The sequence below is a fragment of the Bidens hawaiensis genome, unplaced genomic scaffold (genome assembly GCF_021521415.1).
Source record: "Bidens hawaiensis isolate Kalapana, Puna unplaced genomic scaffold, B.hawaiensis_p1.1 tig00022662_1, whole genome shotgun sequence".
NCBI classification, from domain to species: domain Eukaryota; kingdom Viridiplantae; phylum Streptophyta; class Magnoliopsida; order Asterales; family Asteraceae; genus Bidens; species Bidens hawaiensis.
In genome coordinates this window covers 275,041-300,893 of record NW_027493530.1, presented here as the reverse complement: position 1 = coordinate 300,893, position 25,853 = coordinate 275,041, and the positions used below count along the sequence as shown (strand labels likewise).

The 25,853-nt window shown below is 35.6% G+C and overlaps 1 protein-coding gene across 1 annotated transcript; it reads right to left on the bottom strand.

Annotated features, from left to right (window-relative positions):
- Positions 1-18,487: 18,487 nt before the first annotated feature.
- LOC143565937 (uncharacterized) lies at positions 18,488-22,907 on the bottom strand (the record flags this gene model as incomplete). Its single annotated transcript, XM_077052769.1, has 3 exons — positions 22,805-22,907; positions 21,109-22,575; positions 18,488-19,153 (listed from the first exon to the last, which is right to left on the bottom strand). Coding segments are annotated over exons 2-3 (2,049 nt in total), but the record flags the coding sequence as incomplete, so codon positions are not given.
- Between the last annotated feature and the right edge of the window lie 2,946 nt (positions 22,908-25,853).

Genomic DNA, 25,853 nt, shown 5'->3' with positions numbered 1-25,853 from the left:
ACCCCTTCCGGCGAGATCATTTCGATCCGGGGCGAGAGAAGCGGCATGACCACCAGCGTCATCACCCTCATGAAGGCGCAGAAGTATCTACGAAAGGGTCATCCGGCAATCTTAGCCCATATTGTTGAGAAACCCGCGGAGGAGAAACGAATTGAAGATATACCGATTGTGCGAGATTTTCCGGAAGTTTTCTCGGAGGATTTGCCTGGACTCCCTCCTATTCGACAAGTCGAATTCCAAATCGAATTGACCCCTGGTGCAGCACCCATAGCCCGAGCCCCGTATCGGCTCGCACCAGCGGAGCTTCAGGAGTTGTCCACTCAGTTGTAGGATTTGTTGGATAAAGGTTTTATCCGACCTAGCTCATCGCCATGGGGAGCCCCTGTCCTATTTGTTCGAAAGAAGGACGGGACTTTCCGCATATGCATCGACTACCGGGAGTTGAACAAGGTGACGATCAAGAACCGTTATCCTTTACCCCGAATTAATGATCTATTTGACCAGCTCCAAGGATCGAGTTACTACTCGAAGATCGATCTGAGGTCTGGTTACCATCAACTAAGAGTGCGAGAAGAAGATATTTCAAAGACGGCTTTCAGGACTCGGTATGGTCATTACGAGTTTTCGGTTATGCCTTTTGGCTTAACCAACGCACCAGCCGTATTTATGGATCTCATGAATCGGGTATGCAAGGCGTACCTAGACAAGTTTGTGATTGTTTTTATTGATGATATTCTCGTCTACTCCAAGGACAAGGCTGACCATGAAGAACATTTGAGATAAATTCTGGAATTATTGAAGAAGGAACAACTGTACACTAAACTCTCGAAAAGCGAATTTTGGATTCGCGAGGTTCACTTTTTAGGACATGTGATCAACGAGAATGGTATCCATGTCGATCCCGGTAAGGTAGAGGCCATCAAAAACTGGGAAGCACCTAAGACTCCGACTGAGGTGCGGCAATTCCTAGGACTGGCCGGCTACTACCGACGTTTCATCGAGGGATTTTCAAAGATTGCTCAACCCCTCACCGCTTTGACTCACAAGGGTACTAAGTACAATTGGGGAGACGCGCAAGAATCTGCTTTTCAACTGTTGAAAACCAAACTCTGTAGCGCCCCTATTCTAGCCCTCCCCGAGGGAATAGAGAATTTTGAGGTACATTGTGACGCATCGATACAAGGTCTCGGTTGCGTGCTGATGCAACTCGAGAAGGTTATAGCCTATGCCTCTCGACAATTACGGATTCACGAGAAGAACTACACGACCCATGACTTGGAGCTCGGAGCTGTGGTGTTCGCTCTTAAGATATGGAGGCATTACTTGTACGGTACCAAGTTTACCATTTACACCGACCACAAGAGTCTCCAACATATCTACGATCAGAAGGAGTTGAACATGCGACAGCGTCGTTGGGTCGAGCTGCTTAAGGATTATGATTGTGCCATCAAGTACCACCCTGGCAAGGCCAATGTAGTGGCCGACGCTCTCAGCAGAAAAGAAACAGATAAACCCAGGCGAGTGCGAGCATTGCAACTCACGATTCGTGCCAACTTACCCGATCAAATTCGCGATGCCCAACTCGAAGCCTTGAAAGATGATAATCTTCCATCGGAACTCATGCGGGGCATGAACAAGCAACTTGAAACCAAATCGGACGGGGTCCGATATTTTGAGAACTGGATTTGGGTTCCACGATACGGAGAGTTGAGAACTCTAGTGATGGACGAAGCACACAAGTCCCGATATTCTATCCACTCTGGCTCGGATAAAATGTATCATGATTTAAAGGCACTTTACTGGTGGCCAAATGAAAGCCGACATTGCCACCTACGTGAGCAAATGTTTGACTTGCGCTAGAGTCAAAATAGAATATCAAAAACCCTCTGGCCTGCTACAGCAACCGGAACTTCCAATGTGGAAATGGGAACACATTTCAATGGATTTCATCACGGGATTACCCAAAACACCGACGGGATGCGATACCATCTGGGTGATCGTTGACTGATTGACTAAGTCCGCACACTTCTTAGCGATTAAGGAATCGGACAAAATGGAAAGACTGACTCGTGTCTACATGAAGGAAGTAGTGTCTAGACACGGAGTACCTGTCTCAATCATATCTGATCGAGATTCTCGTTTCACTTCGCACTTTTGGAAGTCACTACAGAGCGCACTAGGCACCCATCTCGATATGAGCACAGCATACCATCCTCAGACGGATGGGCAAAGTGAACGAACTATTCAGACCTTAGAGGACATGTTGCGTGCATGTGTGTTGGATTTCGGAAAAAGCTGGGAACCACACTTACCTTTGGTAGAGTTTTCGTATAATAACAGCTACCACGCAAGTATTAAAGCAGCGCCGTTTGAAGCGTTGTACGGACGGAAGTGTCGATCACCTCTCTTCTGGGCAGAGGTGGGTGACAGTCAAATCACTGGTCCAGAATTGGTACTCGAAACCTCGGAAAAGATTGTTCAAATCAGAAACCGCATGGCAGCAGCACGAGATCGCCAAAAGAGTTACGCCGACAAGAGCCGAAAGCCTCTCGAATTTCAAGTGAACGACCAAGTATTACTCAAAGTCTCACCTTGGAAAGGTGTGGTTCGCTTTGGGAAGCGAAACAAACTCAATCCACGATACGTTGGTCCTTACCGGACAACTGAGCGCATTGGTCCGGTGGCGTACCGACTGGACTTACCAACGGAACTCAGCAGTGTACACAATGTTTTCCACGTATCCAATTTGAAGAAATGCCTATCCGAGGAAACTCAACCAGTCCCTTTGGAGGAATTGCAAGTTGATGAACAACTACGCTTCATTGAAGAACCAGTCGAAGTTTTGGATTGGGAAACCAAAACACTCAAGCACAGCAAAAGTCCAATCGTTAAGATTCGTTGGAACTCGAGACGTGGACCGGAGTTCACGTGGGAACGCGAGGATCAAATGATGAAAAAGTATCCTCACCTTTTTGAAGGGCTGACCAAACACCGAAAACCGAGAAACCCGACAAACCGTCAGAAATCACCGGAGGTATGAATTAAATTTCGGGACGAAATTTCTTTCTACTAGGGGATGATATGACAAACTGAAAATTTTTATTACTTTTTCAGACACTCATCACGACTTGACTCAAATTTTGGGGACGAAAATTCTTTAACATGGGAATGATGTGACACTCGTCAATTTCAGGTTAACTCCGTTAACTCAACTCCGTCAATTCAAACTTAGGATCACTGGATCTATAACGCACATCTCATTACATTTAAACTAAGGTTTTAAATGACGCTTGACAATTACTACATGTTTAGTCTTTCGGGATTGTACCGAAACGCAAACGAATTGACGCAAACCATTGGTGAATAAACGAAAAACGTCAAAACAATAATTATGTGATAATTATGTGTTAGACTTATGTGTTATGTGATAACATCGTATAAAACACTAACTCAAGATGCGAACGAGTTAATTTAAGCTAGAAAAGTGATAATTAGTAGTTGAGGGACCTAGATGTAACATGTTATTATTATTAATAACAATAAACCCTGACTCTCTCTTCTCTCTTTCTCTCTACCCGACGGCAGCCCCTCTCTCCCTCTCTTTGCGATCGGCAGCCACAACACACACACATATCATCTTGTTTTGATCTTGTTCTTCATAATCGGAGCATCCTACACTCGTTTCAAAGCACCTCTCACGTTTCCGTTGGTTATTTTTGCATTTCAAAGGTATAAATATGAAACCCTAACTATTGAATATCATGTATTAAGTGTTTTATGATTGATTATGGCTAGAGGATGATTGATTATGTGTTAGTGATTGATATTGATAGTCATATGTGATTTTGAACGGTGAAAGACTGATGAATCATTGATTGTTTGTAAACCCTAGAGGGTTACTACTGATTTCTATGATTAATTATGTGTATTACACGTTTTGAGTTATGTCATATGCTTAGGATGCACGTTAGATGATTGTTTATGCTTGCTGAGTTTTGACAGCAGTGATTGTTAAACTTGAACGGTGTGTAACTTGTTGAATATAAAATCAAACTGAGCTAATTATGAGTCTACAAGGTAGTACTCTGAGTCTAGTTTTCAGAAAGTCCAACCACGCCTAATTTGGAGGTGTTTTGGTTGGTCAAACGATTTAAATGTGATTAAAGGTCAAAACTGGTACTGGACAGATTGTAAGTTATGATTAGACAACAGTAACTAAATGTTAATGTGGAAATTGGTCGAGGTTGTTAACACGAAAAGGTGGTATAATGAGTCTAGTTTTTATAAAGTCTAAGTTTGTAATTTTTGGACGAGTAAAAGTTAATCTTTATGATTTTACAAAACTGAAGTGCAAATCTGAGTTGTGAGACCTGCTGTTAAGTTGTTTTATAAATATCATATCTCATGAACTACGAGACCAAATGAGTTGGTTCCACTTCTGGAAGTTAACATGGTGAGTTAAGAACCTAACCCAATTGGTCTTGCATTAATTAGATTTTTCATTTAACGGGAATAACAAATAACATTCTGTTGTGCATGAATTTGACTGTTGTGAGTTTGCTGTAGTAATTTGATCATTGTGAGAAATATAGGTGGAATAAAAATACAAAAAAATATGTTCTGGAAACCTAACACATGTATGCTTTTGTGATGATTTTTTGTGAATTAATTGAGATGATATGATCTGTTGAATAGAATAATCTTTCAAGTAGAATTCTGTCTCGGTAAAGTTAGCTGCTGAATTTTGTGAAAATACATGAAAAGTGCTAGTTGCCAGTTAATTGTTATGTTTTGACCAAATTGCCCTTGCGGGGAATAATTGCTAGATATGTACACTATAAATACTTGACACGTAGATAGTTATTCACAACATGTAACGTATCACAAATGTGCTTGTTAAAGTCACACACGATTCACAAACGAAACATGAAACGTATTTTGTGCATAGGTGTTATGTGCCGAGTCTAGAGACTCGATAATAGTTCCGACACTTAGAAAAATCTCCTTGTTGTTTTAGAACGCTAGAGAGAGTTTTCTGTGACGCGCATCACTTGGTGACTTGTTTTTGGGAATTCTTCGCAAACAGTGAGTTTCACTTTCCCCTCTAAACTTTTTAAACGCTTTTCACTTGGGGGAGATAACATACTCCGAAAACGCTTTTAGATTTTGTTATGAAATTATATATCACTTGTAAAGGCTAAGTGGCAAACGAAACAATTGAAGTCCTACACATCGAACCGTTTAGTATTGGAAAATAGCGAGTCACTGTTGAGTAGTACTACTGGGTTTGACAAACCCCACCCAACGCTAAACTCGACTGGAGGTCGAGTGGGTGTAATTTTGGCTAACACGTTACCATGGTCTGGATGACCTGGTGGCAAGGCACTTGATAAACAGTCAGCTTCGGTGTCGAACACTTAGTAATACTTGCTTTATAGGCTAGCTACCTATAGATATATAATTGATTTAACACTATCTGGTAACGCAAAACGCTAAACGTAAAACACTAAACGCAAAACGCAAACGCAAACGCTTTATCTATTTAAACTTGTGAACTCACCAACCCTGTGTTGACACTTTTAGTATGTTATTCTCAGGTAGTCGAGGCGGGCGCACGGTATAGGATCATGCATTGCTTGAAACGCTTTTGTTTATGCAAACTCATTTTTAAACTGTTATCTTTGGGTTTTAAGACGTCCTGCGTGACGCAACATTTGTTTTATGGTTTTTACGCTTCCGCATTTAATTACTCGTAAACGTTTTCGTGGTTTGAAAACTTTGTTTTATGGTTTGATTATAACTAATGAATCTGATCCTGTTAGTTCACACCCTCTGACGGTAAAACTCCTTTAGTGGATTTTGAGGGTGTGACACAGATGATCTTAGATAATCAATTCCGAAGTTATAGCGAGGATTCTGCTTCAAGAAAACGATGTGGGTTATGGTTACGGGTTCAAAACGGGTTCTGGATCTTGGGTTCCTGTTTTAAACCAATTATATGGGTTATAGATATGGATTTTGCATTTTTAGCCCCTACAGTATATGGTTGGATACCAAAAGGGTTAAAAATAAGGTTTGGATGGAAATTGAATATAATCGAAAGTTCTTTTAGGTAGTTAATTAAATGTAATAGATAATAATAATAATAATAATAATTATAATAATAATAAAATATTATTAACTCGTGAACGACACGACACGTATTGTTGAAATAAAAATTTCCCGAAACAATAATGGGTCGGGTATCGGTATTCTAATTAAAACGAAGAAAACCCGAGTTGTTACAGTCTCCCCTGCTTTAGGGAATTTCGTCCCGAAATTAAAGAATACCATAACAATACCATTAAAATTTTAAGAAAAATTAAAAGAAAATTTTAAATATGATTTAAATCATAATACATAACTTTGAATAGTTGAAACAACGCTCCAAATGAATATCCGATAAGGGCACTTATATATAGGATGTACCAGCGGCGTATCCACCGTCTCCTTATCATCTTTACATTTGTACCGTTATCTCCACTACTTAGGGATCTATATTATGACACACAATTATTCAAATTATGATTTTCATGCGAGGACTTTGGTATTACGTGTCGACCTGTAATTACTTAGATCGTCGGATGGTCCACATAATTCGTCCTATTATGTGTGTTACAAAACATTTGGAAGACACGATTTTTTTTTAGAGAAAATAAAAATCTTAATATGTTTTGGTTATAAATAGAAGATAGACTTTGTGTAAAATATTGCTAAAAATGAATTGAATTTTTGAGTTTTTTTTAATAATATATATTAAAATTTTTGAAAGCATCTTTTAGAAGTATAATATTACAAACAATTGTCTGAGAAAAGATAGATTTTATTGTATGAACATAATCACTTAAGATTTATAAATTTTTAGAATTGTTTAAGTCCAAAGAGCAAATAAAGATTTGTTATAATGTACGATTGAGAAAAATAAAATATATTTAGATAAAAATGACAAAAACATCTTCGTTGAGAAACTTAGTTATGATTGATTTGATTCATCTTATTTAACTTGATTAGTTAGATCTATATAAACTTGAATAACTTAAGTTGATTGGGTTGAAATATTTTAATGAGGCTGCCAAGTAGGGTTTAATAGTACAGGTTTAAAAATTTTGAGCTTGTTGAACATGATTGAATCGAGAACACACATGGCGTAGGTGATTAGGATTTCCACCATTGAAGCAAGTATGGATAGTGAGTGCGTAGGGTTAAGCAAATGACAAAGCATGGATTGTTCTTGTAGAAGGCAAAGACCGTTGCGATATGGCATTGGCACTAAGCGATGTATGGCAAGTGTTAAAAGGAATGATCGAAGCGATTACATCGGATGCAAAAACAATAAGAGCATTGAATTGAATGATGATAGTTGTAGGCGAAGCATAACGAGTGAATTTTTGACGTAAAGTTTCTTGTTTGAGCCGCTAAGATTTTGTATAGATTGATTGTTAATTTAATTAACAGCATATAGTTGATGTTTAGACTTACGGTTGTTGATGTTATAAGAATGAGTAGGGGTAAAAGAATCATGCCAGCAATTTGTTTAATGGACAAGATTTAGTTGATTGTATTTGTGTTTTGGAAATTGAGTTTTAGAGATCGCAGGAGCTATCTTGTTGACTAAACATGTGGTCATGAGGCGGTTATAGGAAATAAATGATTGATTGTTTGATGTTGAGAAAACATTCTATGAGTAATAAGGATGTGGTTTAATGAGAAGATTGGATAGTTATGTAGATTTCATATGAGTTATTGTGCAAAACGAACTTAAGTATGTTATGCTGATGTTTATAACTTAAGGATAAGTTAGAATTAAAATTAATTGAACAATGTGATAAGTTTTATCAAAACATAGAAAATTGAAATGTTTAATAGTTTGTGATATGATAGATTATCTGAAATATGTTTGATGGCTTGTGAATGTGAAACCATTTGATTACTAGAAGGTACCATGAAAATCTTTAAATTATTTGATAATTTGATAAAGCGATAAGATTTGTATGAGTAACCCAAGAAAAAATGTTAATTGATAACTTGATAACTTGTGAAAGTGATAAGGTTATTATGAGAAAAAACAATTTAACAAGGAGGTGAAAATTATTTAAATTGCCTCGATATTAGCCGAGTCTTGATGAATGAAGAATTTGTATCCGATCATGAGAATAAAAAATGTTTTGAGTGTATTGAGTGTATAAATAGTTTGAATCAATAGATCTTGATTCAAAAATGATTTAGTAAGTAAATAATTAAGTAATTGAATAATAGAATAATTAAATCAAATCATAAATCGTTTCGTATAAAATCAAATAAACAAACAAATAAACAAATAACAAATGTTCTTCGATGTGTTGGGTTTCCCATGAGCTTTCCATGGCATTTTGTTTCCCCAACTTATTAGCATACCAAAACCAAAACAAATGTGTTAGTTGGCCTCCCATGAGCGTTACATAGCAATTTGAATGGCCCAACTTAATTAATGAATCAACGAATCAATTGAGTTTGTCGGCCCTTGAGTGTTACATGGCGATTTGACCGACCAAACTAAATATCGAATAAACGAACTCAAGCACAAATAGTTGAAACATCTCGTGTATCATTACAGATGATAATGTCCCAACAAAATATCGCAAATAGAACAAATTGTGCAAATGTACAGTTGGCATGTCCATGGCGTCCCATGGGTTTTACACCCGACTAGACATTTTAAAACAATAAAATACAATAAAGGGTTTAACCGTTTAGCCGATTACGTCAAACGCTTAAAGTGTCGGTCACATGACAATTTTCACTATGGCGGAGGATCTTGTCACACTCCCTAGTTTTAAGTGAAAATGAGTAAAGACAAAGCTAGGAAACTCGTAAGAAAATTTCCGACAATAAAAGGCAATCTAATAAAATTTAATATAAATATTTTAAGATTGAGGCATAGCCTCGAAGTTATAAAAATATTTTGAGAATGAGACATAGTCTCGGAGTAATAAAATAATTTTGAGAGTGAAGCATTGCTTCGGAGTTGTGTGTGCATGACAATAAAATAAATAATTAACTAAGCAGTTAAATAAGTACCTAACCTAGCAAGTAATTGCGTAAGCTGTAAACAATCAAATAGAACACATCAGGTAAACAAATAAGCACATATGGGGCTCCTAAGCATGTTACTAAGGCACTACTAACGACCTATCTTAAACCTTCGGCTTTGATACCAATCTGTCACACCCCAACCTACGGCGGAAATGTCGGGGCGTAAACTGATTGTCACAGCTCACAAGGTTACTATCGTGCAACATTATAAGTTTTGATATCAATTTAATAATTTCAAATAAAACAAGTATTCATTACAACATCTCAAAACAAACAAAACATCAAACAAATCAAAATCATAAAATTTATTTGTCTCATTGAATTTCTTCTAGCACAAGTCCTTAAACAATCTTCTAACTTCAACTACAGTATACGATACCTGCATATGCGTTGAAAATAAAATAGTTTTGACAACACAAGGTTGGGTGATCAAAACACCAGATTTTCATGATTTTATATAATAATAAATAAGATAGCAAATGACGTCAAGTGAGACAAACAATTTAACCATAGCATATAGACAAATCAATCAAACCATAAAGAAAGGGCTAAACCGCTGCCATGCGAATGGGCATTGGTTACCAAAAATGAGATGTCGGTGAAACCATTGTCAATGCATCGGACGCCGGCCACTACGACAGTCGTATGATCATACTAGACTGAGATTATGTTGGAGCTCTCCGAATGTGGAAGCATATAAAGCAAGTAAGCACATAAACAAGTAAGGTATAAATTGTTAAACACAAGTGACAACAGCTGCAAGTTGAGTAATATATAGTAATAAAATAAATAGAACGCATATGTCCCCAAAACGGTTAAAAATGAGTTAAAAAGGGAAGTGAGATACTCACCTGATCGGATGAACGAAACAAAAATGATGATGTGAGAAAGATGAACCCTTCGGGATACACCGACAAGGATTCCTAGTTAAATAGGATAATATAAATTAGTTATAAATGATTTAACATAATTTAGCATTATGAGTTATTAACAAATGAGATAATGCGTATAATAGATTTGAGATTTCGACAGGATTTGAGACGTGATTGTGATTAGAACATTATTGATTGAACGATTTATGGATTATAATTGCAAAGATTAATATTATTGTTCATCATATATTTATAAAAAGATTATCTTTATAAAAAAAATCATTGTTTGTACTTGAACAAAATATACTAGCGAAATAAGTTAAAATATATAGATTTAGTATAAAATATACTTATAACAATATTGGGATACATATATAATTAGATAAATAATTAAAATAAAATACCTTAGTAAAATATGAGATACACTTGTAGTATTTGAATAAATACAGTTCAATATTTAAATATATAATCATAATATATAAGAAAATCATTAAATAAGTTAAATAATTATAATAATTATATTTAGGCGAATATACATTTTAAGTCCCTAACGAAAGTTAGTTTATGAACGATTAATAAATATATACTTAACGTGTTTATTAGTTTTATACCTTTTTATTGAAAAGAAAACAATTTATATACATATATATACACACACAAACACTAACGATTCATAAAAATTGTTCACAACAAGCTACGTCAATCTAGACGTGTCGGATTCGCAAAAACAAAGTTTATCTGGCATTTATATTGATTATAAGGATTTAATTAATAAAAAACATTTAAAAAAACAAAAATGCGTTGGCCATGACTTGAATCCACGCCTGGCCGGCTCACATACAATTAACAAACACCCAACAAACCAGTTGAGCCAAGAGATCTGTTGTTTAAGAAGTGAGAAAAATAGATTAAATATAACAGCCCCAAATATCCCCCAAATCATAAGAACCCTAACTCGAGAACTCGTTGAATCCGTTGTTAATTATTCGATTAAGCATAGGGTTACTGATTAAGGGTTACAAACGACAAAATTCGAGGTTTAATTACCAGATTTGATGAAGAGTAGATGGAGAACGGCAAGGGAGGGACGGCGGCCAAAACATCATCGGGTTTTGATATCAGCAGCGAGTTATAATCCAATTCAAGTTAGGGATTGGATCGCGATGATGTAATGAGCGTGTATATAAGTTTAATTGAATTATTATCAACTGAAAATGGTATGTTGACATTGCAATCAAAGACGGTATGATTATTTTTGTTAATCCGCGTCATAATGATCTTGGTTTCAAACTCAATAATGTCGGTTTACTATGTAATACATAAGCAGATGATCTTAGATAATCAATTCCAATGTTATAGCGAGGATTTAGCTTCAAGAAAATGATGTGGGTTATGGTTACAGGTTCAAAACGGGTTCTGGATCTTGGGTTCCTGTTTTAAACCAATTATATGGGTTATAGATATGGATTTTGCATTTTAGCCCCTACAGTATATGGTTGGATACCAAAAGGGTTAAAAATAAGGTTTGGATGGAAATTGAATATAATCGAAAGTTCTTTTAGGTAGTTAATTAAATGTAATATATAATAATAATAGTAATAATAATAATAATAATAATAATAATAATAATAATAATAATAATAATAATAATAATAATAAAATATTATTAACTCGTGAACGACAAGACACGTATTGTTGAAATAAAAATTTCCCGAAACAATAATGGGTCGGGTATCGGTATTTTAATTTAAACGAAGAAAACCCGAGTTGTTACACTTGCTAGGGAGAGGATCCTTGAGCTTGCAGACCCATGAATCCTGGATTAAGGATAGATGATCCTTGTTGAAAAACTAAGGATCCCTGAGTTGCTGACTCATGGATCCTGGTTGAAGGATAGATGATCCTTGCGCATGTTGAGCCAAGGATCCTGGAGTGGTAAAATCCAGCATCCTAGGCATTAGAGGAGTCTGATCCTCGGCTCGCCTCTTGGTCCTTTTGAGATCTTCTATCTCCCGAATGATCCTCTGGTTAGTCTTTCTCTGCTGCTCCATGTAAGCTTTAACCTGTGAAAACATAGTGGAAACATCATTGTTAGAGTTAACCACCGAAGAGGCAGCAGTGATTTTTGAGCTCTGGAAGACTGGGATTTTTGTCTTGTTTCCAGCCGCGGTGGTCCTTGGAGCTACTGCTAGCGGAGGAGGCATCAATGGTAAGGTCCTTGATGAGTGAGAAACGGATGAGGGCATGGTTGATGAAGCAGAATATTGTTAAGAGTCCATTGATGTTGGTATTGATAGAAAAGGTTGAATTTTGATAGGAAATATTATGGATTATAGCACCAATTGACCCACGGTAGAGGCCAAATTGTTTTGGCCAAAAAACTAAGGATAATGTAACCAAATTCGTAATTGTGGGACTTGGTGTTTATGAATGTATATGTAATATATCGATGAACACAGAGATTTATAAGAGGAAAAGCCCTTGATCTTTATAGGATCGCCGGCATAAAAACCTCGGGTGATGACAAATCGTCTATCACCAATTTATTAATCAAGAATATGAGAATACAAGGTTGGAGATTATGATCAGTGGTTACAATGATTTCTGTGTGTGTGTGTGTGTGTGTGTGTTACTGGCCACCTCTGCGAATGTAGCTGGTGTATTATGTGTGCCTTAACTGATCATAACTCAATGGAGTTATAAATAATAAAGATAATAACTAATTTTCCTAAAAATCCACCATTATCTAAATATAAATGTAACAGCCACTTGGACCAGGTGCTCCATCACTCAGGCTGCGAAATAGGGGTAGATCAGGTCTCTTAGCCGTTACATCTGTCAAATATAATGTTATACGCAGGAAACAACCGTTAGTAAATAATAAGTACTGAGGATCCTTGATCCTGACGGGATCTGACTAAGGATAACTGATCCAATAACATATGCCAGGATAACGTATCCACAGTGTCAAATTTCCGTGCACTAATAGTATCTTCGGATACGTATTTACGTAAGTATGTGAAAGTAATGTATGTTACCTGATTAACTAGAACTCACTCAGCGTAGCTAACTTTTAGTATGCACGCAGGTTAACAGACTGAGACAGCTGGTTTGAGTAGGACACATGGCAGGATTGAAGAGGCTGGCATCTGAAGATTTTTCATGATGTTTTGATTGATATAATTTATGTTATGTTTTAAAAGACAAGTTATGGATATTTGTAATGAATGGTTGACTTTTATAATATTCCACGAAAGTTTTAATTAACTCTGATATTTAGAACTGTATTTATGAGTAAATCCAACGCCAAAGTAGGGCACCAGGATCAGGGCCTTACACCATACGAGGTAATTAATATATGGTTTTTCATTGTTTATGGCCGTCTAAAATAACCCCTAAACTTAATTGATCAAACATGGGACGATTTAAGAAGATTGAAATCCTAAGGTTTATAGTGAATAAGATGAAGTGGTGAATGAGTTTATAAATTATTGTTTCCATCTTTTAACTACAAAACAGCCTAGTCTAGTGGTTGTGTATGTTTGATGTGGTCATGGAGAACCCGGGTCACTGCATATCCATTTCATATATTTTTAAGAACCATTTTATTTGTTATAAAACATCATATATATATATATATTTAGAAACATTATAAAATAAATAAAATCATTTTTATAGTTAAATAAAAGTTATTTTAGATTTCGTTAGCGTTTTCGTTCGAGAATCAAACTTTTACAAACCCGAACCGCTCGTTAAAACTCGTAAAATAATTATATAAATAAATATAGATAATAACTTTGTAACTTTATAAATTCTAAACCGACAAATCTCGTAAACATTATATAATATTAATCTTGTAAGTAATATTATAATAATAAATCGTTAAAATCCATCAGACTTAAATATTAATATACTCTAAAATGTGTAAATATATATATATATAAATATATATATATATATATATATAAACGTATGAACTTTAAAACCGACATTTTATTCCATTAAATTAGTTAGTAATTCTGGTGTTCTTATCATTTTAGCTCATGAGATTCGATCGTTCGGTTTCCTATAACTCGCTTACCGTATTATTTTCAAGTTGTCATCCAATCTCAAAGGTGAGTTTCTCACACCCCACTTTTTACTCTTTTACTACTTTTGGGGGTAGCATATATATCCTATCCAAATTACAATTTCGTTTATTCATTATTTACAAACTACAACTCCTTACATGAACGTGTGTGTTTATTTGCTTACTTGCTCAAAGATTACTTCAATATATTATGATCATACGCCCCCCCCCCCCCTTTGCGCTCAAGACATTTGTTGTTATGAGTGGAAAATGGCCTCATTATCCGAGTACGTTGGTGCACAATCCCAACTGGAAAGGACCTTACTTGCGCTTATCTGAGTACACTGGTGCACAATCCCAGTTGGAAAGGACCTTACTTGCTCATTTACACTTTTTCGTGGAATTGTATGATTTTTTATGTACTTATATCAAACTATAGAAGCTCACCAACTATTCATATAGTTGAGCTTTATTTTATATGTGTGCTACAGGTACCTTATGTAGGGTATGCTGCCGGGACGAAGACACTAGAACTTAGGTTATATTAATACAAGTTGTTAATTGTTCTTGTATTTTCCTTGTATTTATTGTTACAAACTTGTGTACTTAATGTTTAAATTAATTAATGATAATATTATCATTTAATAGTGTCACATGTGTTTTGAGTAATCGGTATGTCACAGTCGGGTGTTACACATAATCATTCTATTTCATAGTCATTGACCCAACACATTCTCAAACATACCACATTTCTCTTAACCTTTATGAGAACAGTAACAAACTTTTTTAATCTTCCTTCTCTTAATTACCAGCTAATTACATGGATATTAGTAAACTAAGCATTAACAAGTATTACTAAAATATTAGTAAGGGGATTGATGGTTCCGTTTACGGTGCTTGAAATAAAGAGTGCGGTTTGGGATTGTGATGGAGATCGATCGCCCGGTAATAACTTCAAGTTTTTCAAACGATGTTTCGAGTTTATGAATATTTTTAAAGAGTTTCACTCGACTGGGAGTCTTCCTTCATTGCCTTGATTCCTCAAGTAAAAGACCCCGCAAGTTTGGAAAATTTTAAACCAATTAGTCTTATTGGATGCATATTTCAAAGGTGCTAATGAATCGGCTGAAGAGGATGGTCAGGAAAATTGTGTCGATAGAACAATCCGCTTCTATTGCGAACAAAGTATCCTTGACGAGCCATTAATCTTGAATGAAATTGTGGAATTAATATTCAAAGTTGATATCGACAAGGCATACGATTCTTTGAATTGGAATTTGTTAGATATGAACTTAATGGGTTCGTAGGACCCCGTGGTGGAAAAAGGCTGGCGTTGTGGAAGGCAAATAAAGTTCTCTTTTGACGGAAATCGGTTCTTAATTCCTTGCTCGCTTACTATTTTTCTTCACACAGGCGCTGACAGAATTCAAAGGGTCTTTTTTTTGTGGCTCAGAGGAGGAAGTGAAAATAAACTGGGTTTGTTGGCTAAAAGTAGTGGCTCCGATGAATAAGGGTGGGCTGGGAATAGGCTTGTTACGGAAACAAATCTCGCCATGCTAGTAAAATGGTGGTGGAGATTTAAGAACAAGAAAGACGGGTTGTAGAGAAACGTTGTGTGGTCTTTACACCACTCGGATGGATCCTGGTCGGCTGTTTCGGCGAAAATTTCCTTAGAAGGTCCTTGTGTTTCATATAACTAAGATATCGGGCAAAGTAGTAGAATTGGCGTAGATCTTTGTATTGTGTTGAGGCGTGAGGTAAGGAATGGAAATAATACTTTTTTTTTTTGCTTGAGCGGTGGCTTGGGGATTCTGCGTTTTATGCTCGGTTCCCATTATTGTTCTAACTTGAGAAGAATAAAGGGTGTAAAGTTTCCGACCATCTTTTAATGTACCTTAGTGAAATATGCGGTCAATGAGGCTGGTTAAGGGCACCTTGTGGGCCGGAAGAGATTGCTGAACTTAGGAACATGTTGACACTATGTCAACGGGTATGTTTGGGTGGTGGGGTGCGGGGATAAGCTCATTTGGGATTTGGATAATAAAGTGGTGTTCTCAGTAAAGAGTTTAAAAAGCAAAGTTCGCGGGCAATTGGGAAGAAGGTGGAAATTACATTTTTGAATGGAACAATTTTGTTCCTAAAAAGGTCAGAGCGGAAATGTAAAGAATACCGGTACTTTTTTCTTTGGCTAAGCGCAATGTGTCGGTGATTTGTGAAGAAATGTCTAGTCGGTTGAACATTTATTCGTTTCTTGTCAATTTGCTCAATCTATTTGGAGTGTTGTGGCGAATTGGTTTAAGGTACCATCTGTTTTTGCTTTCTAAACTCGTGATTCGCTAGATTTGTTTATGGAGAGCTAGGAATGAAGTGGTCTTCAAAGGGAAACCGGCTTGCATAAGTAACGTGATTGGCGATATAAAAACATTGAGTTTCTTGTGTGTAAAGAACAGAGCAAAATGGACGAGCTTGACGTGGAAGATGTTGTGTGCGTTTATCTTTACTTCACTATATGTTGTAATTGGGTGGTGTATTTGTATTGGGCTTTTATTTGTTTGGCTTTATATGTTTTGTACAGACTAGTGGTTTGTTGATTCTAATATATCCTACTAGTATCTTCGGTTGGTGAAATATATTCGGAATTTGTTGGTGGTTCAAAAAACAATTACTAAAATATTAATCATATATGGGAGATATGAGAGATGACCCTGACTTGCCGTTTTATCCGAGGAATCCCTCAATAGGTGGACCGCTAGGGGCTCCGTCCGTCCGGACTTGTGGCCGGCTCGGGCTACCTTTAGTCAATGGAGGCCACGTACGGAGTACTCGACGTTACTTAGTTGGTCGTTCCAAAAAAAAATGCACAAGCATGAGCCAAAAAAAGAAAAACGTGCGATAACTATGGTTGATAGTAGTTAAACCCTTCAACGCATTTTTCTTCCTTTCTTATTTTTTTTATTTTTTTTTTTTCGAATTTCAAATTAACACCACTTTTTTTTTTTTTTTGTGTTAGGAGACAAAAATGCTTCAACCTATTTTTTTGTAAACCTCAAAGTTAACATACACAATGATACCAATGAGCTTCAACCTATTTTTCTTAGTAGTTGGTTCACAAATTAGACCGATGCGTATTTTCATTAAAAATGCTTTGTTTTATGTTTTTAAAACTTTATTGCAGTTCACTATTTGAAATTTTGGGGAAATTTTTTTTTATTAATTTTAACACTGGTCAGATAAAAGAGGTTTGGGACAAAACCGATTTTGGCTTTCCTTGGCTAAAACTGAAGCGCTTCCAAAACTGATCCGGTTCATACACCTGTAACTCAGTACCACAAACATGATTGCTCATAAATGAACCATCAACCCAAAGCTAAACCATCTGGTTCAGATGGCTTGAGATTTATAGATTTCACAGTACAGGGTTTAAAAAACCAGGTTTAACCGTTCAATCAAAATTCTATACTTGGAACTAGACGTGCACAAATCGGGTATTTAAAAAACCCGGAACCGGGTAGGAACCGGTTCCGGGTATGGTCAACAAAAGTCAAACCAGGTTCGGTTCCGGAACCGGTTCCGGGTATAGTCGGGTATTTGACCGGGTTTTGACCGGTTCCTCCGGGTTTTTTTCGGGTTTTTGACCGGTTCCTCCGGATTTTTTCCACCGGTTCCGGGTCGGTTCCGGTTCCGGAACCGGCTCCGAGGAGAAATCCTATACCCGGTCAGGAACCGGTCCCGGGTATGGGTTAGAACCGGTTCCGGGTCGGTTCCACCGGTTCGGTTCCGGAACCGGTTATTTTGTGCACTTCTACTTGGAACCATCCATGTATGATATGTATGAACCATCTTTTAATATTTTAAAAAAATTGTTATGCTAACCCACAAACCAGCCAAACCGAACCTGAACCGGAACCCGAACCCTACTAAAAATCTTCTAACAAGCATATGAGAGAGAAACATTAATCCAAAGTAAGAGAATTGAGATATGAAGTAAATATATTCTAAACTTTCCACTGCATTCATTCCACTTCAGAAGAGAAGTTATATTAAAGTCTATAATATTCTTTCATTTCTATATATTACCCTTCTTTTTCTTTTTCATTCATATTACCAAAGGGACTGTACATCTGGAGTGGAGGACCTATTAACCCTGATGTGCTTCCTATCCCTTCAACACCACCACCACCACCACCCTTTTCATTTCTGTCAGTTTAGCAAACAAAAACATAATTCAATAACAAATTTCATAACATTGGTAGCAAAAACTGTCATTATTCATTAACGACACTTACTTGGCCCAAACAATGCCATTTGACGGCTGAAAAGGATGATTAAACGCAGATCCATTCAAAATTTCATAAAGCAACTCATTCTCCTGTAGATTCAGGGACAAGTTACTACTACTACTACTACTACTACTACTACTACTACTACTACTACTATTATTATTATTATTATTATTATTATTATTATTATTATTATTATTATTGCTTGAAATAGACCCATGTGAAGTTCTCAAAGCCCATGGATCTTTACTAGCAGTAGTCTTTTGAGGTGAAGACCAATTTGCATTCCCACTAACTATCCCAAGAGAATCCGGAGAAAAAGAACTCTCCCACATTTGCCATCCCTTATCATTAACACCGCCATGATCTACAACGGTCAAATTCTTATTTTCACGAGTCCTTGCAGAAGCATGCTTTTCATCAAAACTCCCAACATCTGTTAAAAAACCAAGATCTATCGGGAAATTGTCGAGTGAGTCTGACACTGGCCCGATTAAAGATACGGGGTCCACAACAAAACACGGGTCTTCGTATATCTCGGGCTCTCTGTGTACACGTTGTTCAGTTGTAAACTGAAGATCTGTATTTATATTAATAGTAGAATCCATAAATAGTGGAGGAAAAGGTACCCCGTATGAAACAGGATTATCGAATCCTTGAGATACAGGGTAACCAGAAGATGGTATTGAATTCTGAGAGTCAGTTTGTGAGTTGTCGTTTGGATTTGGTCTGCTTATGTCATTTGTGGTTGGTGATGAACGGGTGAATAACTGGTGCCATGATCTTTTGGGTGCTGGGCACGGTTGTGACTCGAAAACCACCTGTACAATACATCATGTGTCATGCATGAATTATGTTTTAATCTCAAAAACTCATTTTGACCTGTTAACAAAAGTAAATTATGAGTAACTTAAATATTTTTTTCCTTTAGATTTACCCCAAGTTGCAGGTTATGTTTAACTAACATAATCTCAAAGAACGTCCTTTATTGTAAATTGTCACATCCTGTCCTTTAAAAATGACCCTTTTGACCTTACAACTAAAGGACCAAATGTTAATTTTTACAATTCTTTTTTTTTTCTTTTCTTTCCTTGAATTTTTTTCTTTTATTTATAACTAGCTTTAGAAACCCGTGTATTACACAGAATAAATTAATGTATAAATTATAATGAATAATTTAATACAAATAAAAAAATATATTAAGTCTCTTTATATTATGTAAAAGAAATGTATTACAAATATAGTTGTTTTATATCATCAAATATATTTGAATTTTAAATCGAGAATGACTTGTTGTACAATCGGTATACAATAATGAAGCAATATTACTGGAAGCAACATTTCAAACAATGAGGTTTTTCGATATGAAAGATGTAGCTAAAGTCTTTCACAAATATGTTTTACATTCCATACCCGGCCATAAACAAAAAGGACACCAGATTTTCCTTTTTGAACAACTTTCATGTTGTCCTTATAAACACACTGTTGTTCAACTATCACAATAGTCTTATAATAAATATAAAAAATGAAAAATTTGTCTATGATTTTTAAGACCGGATGTTTGTAAAAAAATAAAAGAAATTATTTTAGTTTTCTTCAATATAAAGATATCTCAAAAATTGAATATTAATGTACTCTTTAAACATAAACTCTTTTATATATACATTTTAATTTTAAAGAAAATATATTTATGACATGTAATTATTATATTAATATTTTTTTTATATTAAGTATGTTTAAAATATAATTTATGGCATTAATAATTCAATTAATGGAGATTGACCAATTAATACGGTATGTTGAATTTATAATCAATACTACATTTAGAACCAAGATTTTTTTTTCTTTTCCGTCAATAGAAAAGAAGTGATTTTGGCGGGAATTTAATAGGGAGAATTAACCTCAGAATGCCATATGTCCAGAATTATTTTCTTTTATTAGTATAGGTAGATAGGTAGATTATTTTAGATTCTTTTATCAATTAATCAACTTACTCACTTTATAAATATAAATTTTTTTATAATTTATTTATTTTTGTTTGTTTGATTGAATTATTTCTTTTTCTCATTTTTCTATAATTATGCTTCAAACAAAGAAAAGAAACTATAAATAAATGTTCTTTGTACAATAGTCAATTTTGAGAAAGTGGCAGAAAAAACATAACATCAATGCTGTTAATGCGGAAAACTATTGAATATCGGTCAATAACCAATATTTGAGATGTTGGTTATTGTGGTGAAATATCGGTGGGATATCGGTAATTTAAATATCATGCAGAATTTATGCATATAGCAATTTAACACTAACAATTCAGGATACTCTCCTACCATTAACAAATTAACCTTTTCAACTTACAAAACACTAACAATTGTAACAAGTAGGGATTGATTAAGACTTTAAACACAACCATAAACACTAAAAACTGACAATTAAGACTTAAAAAACTGCTATCTGGAAAATCGGTGAGATATCTGTCAAATATCGGTCCCATATTATCAATAATATCTGGACCGATATTTTAACAAGGGACCGATATATCGGCGATATCGACTGCATAGCATAACATCATTTAGTGGGAAGGACAAAAAGTGTGACAACTTTTCATATAAAGAACGTTCTTTGTAATTGGTAAACATAAAGGACGAAAAAAGTGTAATTTACTCGATAATTATTATTAAAGGTTTGCTGAGTGACTTATTATGTATCTAAGAACACAAGCTGTGAAAAAGTTGGAATCATTAGTTTCAAGAAAACAAAGAAAAACAAAAATACTTACAGTACGTTTCTGGGTTTGATCATCTGCATGTGTGTTTGATTTCACATGTGCACGTTCGGGTTGAACAAAATCTCTCTTATTGGAATTGCAATGATCCAAATAAGGACTAGATTTAAGTTCTCTTGTGTTGGTAACATTAGCTTTTGCATTTTCACCTTTCCCAAAAAAGCCACCTGTGATCGTTCTAGAAGATGGGAAAAAACTACCCCTCATACGATCCAAGTATCGCGCACCAACACCTCCCTTATTATAATTATTACTGACGACAGCACTAGATTTATGATGGACACGAGAATCAGCATCACCTTTTAACTTCCTTTCGATTTCTTTAGTTGCTCGTTTTTCAAGTTCATCTGCATCAGAGTTGCTTTTACTTGATCCTCTATCTTTCTCTTTCTTTCTCTCTTGTCGTTTTCTATCAACTTCGGTCTTATCGTTTTTGTCACGAGTCGAAGCTTTAATTTTCTTATCGATCTCATCTCTAAGTTTTCTACGTTCTTCCACCAAACGCACGACCTCTTCTCTTTGTTTCCTTTCCTCTTCCTCTAACTGCTCTCTTTCTAATCTAGCTTGTCGTTTTTCTTCTGCTTTTCTTCGGGCTTTCTCGCTTCGTGTTTCGTTACAATTTGCTCCATTCTCGCCCTTTTTGGCTAAACCATTAACATCATTATCGCTAGAATCTTCATCTTCAGAAAGGCTAATTCTAAAAAGCTTTCTAAAAGGCCACATAACGGCCATGAAAATTGCAGCTAAACACTTGCAAACAGAAACAATAACCAACGAAAAGAAGTTATCACTTCCACTATTAAAGAACCCACCATTGTTCTTCTTCAAGTAACTAGACTTCCCAGAAACAGACCCGTTTACCCAATACCCACCATTCTCAAGCCAATCTTGACCACATATCCAACTATTACCTGACCAAACCTTCCCAACCAAATCTTTCAAAATCCCCGACTGCTCTAACCCAGAAGACACCGACGGATCAAAAAGCGGCCGTTTCGACGAATGCCCACAATAACAACACATAAACTTTCCGCCCGCCGGATTCTGATCCCGATAAGGCGTCTTACAGTTCCTACACCGCCTCGTTGCCGTCTTCCTAAGCTTCTTCATTTCAATAACCTCAAGCCTCTTCTTCTCTTTAAGTCTCGCATTCCTCCGGGCGCGCCAAGAGGACAGTTGAGGCATCAAAATCTCATACCAGAAAAGAGTAGCCAACAGCACTAGAACACACGCAAGACGCGGAGACGTAATCTCAAACCGAAACGCTGGCGGCAGGAATTGCGACAACAACCAGAGGCCGATCAGAGGAATTACTAACCATGGCAGCATGGTAGCAACCTTTCTAGACCACTTCTGAATCACACACAGTATACACATTATCCTTCAACAAACGCCCTATCTCCAACACTTAGGGTTTCGTCTCGCAATCGCAAACCCTAATTCCCACCAATTTTCAAAACCCTAGAAAACATAACCAACCGTAAAATGACGTCATTTCCACCGAATAAGATTACAAAATGCTGAGCTGGCACAGCATCGGTTGAATTAGGGTTTTGGTAACTTAAAAACCTCAGTGAAACAGAATTAAAACGATTACAATGAACGAGTATAGAAATAGAAGAATAAAGATGTAATAAGAAGAATAATAAATTAAAAGTGATTGATTAATGAAAGGATAGTAATTAATTACCGTCTGGTGATGAAAAGATCGCCGGCCGATGAGATATTTACCGCTGGGTTCTCCGTTTAATATGTGACGGTGATGAAGATGAAGGTTTTCTGGTTACATATGACGTGACGTAAATGAGATTGAAATGAAACAAAGAAAATGTGACTCGGTGTGTGTATAATTACAAAGTGCTATCAGACCGGGTATTTCTAAAGAGTATTCTCGTTTACGGTTTTCCCTATTTCAATCAAAACATTTAAGAGCTAGTTTTTTTTTATTATAAAGTGGCGAATCACGCTAAAAAAATAAATTACCATGTTTTTTTTAAGAGCTAATATTTTTTTCTCTCATCATTTATGAGGCTTAAACCCTAATCTTGACTAGGTAATACCAATACATCACACAACAAGGGGTTTACTAGATAATCCTAACTAGGATTTTTCCCCCGCGCTTCGTTGCGGGTGATAATTTGATATCAATGGTTTCACGTCTATCATTTTATAAATGACTAAAGATTAGTTTCGACACTTATATAATACTATTTCAAATATCCACAAATAAGACCAGATTTTCTGGCTGAAAATAGTAGTAGTTCGCTTACAAAATGTAAGGATGATAAATTAGCCACTTTAAAAGTTCTTAGTAAAATAAGCAGCATAAGAAAAAAATGTTGCTACTATGTCTACATTGTTAATTACATATAATCATTTCACTGTTTACCTTTGACAGTTTATGGTCAAAAGATTGTGAAGCCATGCTTTTTAATCTTACATTTTGAACCTCCGGTTTGATGTCTCTTGAAGACAATATCAAAGCATTAGTATATATGTTATCTTTGTGACTGTCATTTGTTAACAATGTTGTGTTTTGAACCTAGTGATAGATATCCATCTATCAATATCACAATATGGTCCTTTCAAAATAACAAAACCTGTCCACACTAAAGTGTACCATAAATTTTAATGAAATATAAGTTTCTGCACTGACTGACTTTCCAAGTTTCTTCAAACCCATCTAGTCATTTAAAAAACATTGTTAATTTTTAACGCACCAGAGGTTGTTGATTCTTTGAAATTGCTTAGCTTTAAAAAGAAACCACATTTCGTTAACCGCGTGATTCATATCCGAAAAAACAATCTTAACATCCTCTTTTTATTGATGGATCAGTTCCATCCATATCATGAAAGCAAACAAATTCATTATGCAACACCATAGATCATTCGACAAACCACCTCCAAGACAGATCCCTGCAAACATTTAATGGTTTATGTCAGGGGAGGCTCGGAGGGTGTGCAAGCCGCACCATCAGCCGCGGCACATAAGTTTCGGGGGCACAAACTTTTTTATACATGTTACATATATATGTTATATTTGTGTTAAAAATAAAGTTATTTGCAATGTTTTATTAGATTATTACTTGCTAAGAATGATTTCTACTTATAATAAATAAGGCGATAAAAGTTTTAACTATATATATTAGCGAATAAAAAATTTTCGTTAAGACCTACGGGCATTTATGTTGACTTGGCCGAGTATGTAAATTTTTAAGACGGCCCTGGTTTATGTCATCATAACATCAACTTACAGAAGCTTAGTACAACCTGATGCTTAAATTGTTAGTCCAAGTAGAATCTATAATGCACGTTAAGATACCTTTGTCAATGCGAAGGATTAGGGTGAAGAACACTTACATGGGCAAATGCTTGTCCACATGAACGATGTCATTTTTCACGGTATATACAAATTTAAGGAAAAAGAAGAGATTAGAAGGAAAACAAATATTATTCAATGGGTAGCCATTTCACTATTGAACATCAAATATACATCCATCATGAGCAAAACCGTAGTAAATTAATAAGTAAAAGACAAAATGACAAAACTCGTCTTTTATGTTTGCATCAATTTTCAATAGTCGTCCTTTAGAAACATGAATGCCAGAAAACATCATTTATGTTAAAAAACCCTATCACGTTATGTCCTTTGACTCTAACCCGATTAATTTTTGTCGTCAAGTCTAGTCATGTGTAAGCCACATGAGAGTATATTTGTAATTTTACATATTTGTTTAATAATTAAAAATAAAGAAATAGATATACTTCTTCTCTCTCTACTCCCTCCTTCTTTACAACATATAACCATCGCCACCTGCAAGATGAATGGTCTTAGTTATCATTTTTTCTATTTTTAGTTATCAAATAAATATGCAAAATTACAAATATACCCTCCTGTGGCTTGCACATGACTAGACTTAACGATAAAAATTAACCGGGTTAGAGCCAAAGGACATAACGCGATAGAGTTTTTTTTAACATAAAGGATGTTTTCCGGCATTCATGTTTGTAAAGGACGACCATTGAAAATTGATGCAAACATAAAGGACGAGTTTTGCCATTTTATCTATGTAAAAAAGGACAATAAGTTAGTAAAAATGAGTAATACCATAGGAAATTGCCGTTAGGTATGCCCTTTTCTTCCTTTTTGATTCCGTGGGTGAACTATTATACAGAGAAACATCAACAGCCTTAAATTATACGCAAAATTAAAATTTTAATCGAATAGAATATACTTTCGGATGTTGGTCAGCTGGCCTTTACCTTCAAGTGCTTTACAATTCGCTTCTTCGCCATTGGATACTTCTGTAAAGTAGCAGGGGCGGCTCGAGCATAGGGCAATGTGGGCGACCAGCCGAGACACTTAATTTTTTGGGGCACAAATTATTATTATTATTATATATATATATGAAAAAGAAATATGTATATTTAATGTTTTACTCAAATAATACAATACGTAGGTTGGTCTAGTGGTAAAGGGTATTAGTTTCAAAATTTTTAAATGAGTTTACTTAGTTATGATTTAGGTTATGTAAAAAACTTTGTGTATAAAAATAAACCTTAAAAATGTCTCAAGTGAGACTAGAACTTGCAATGTTTAAACCAAACAAAAAATCCATTTACATAAGGCCTAAAATTATTTTTGCTTATAATATTTCGTTATTCGTTGTAGTCTACGGGCCTTTTTATTTCAGCTCGGCCGGGGCATATAGATTTTCGGAGACGGCCCTGTAAAGTAG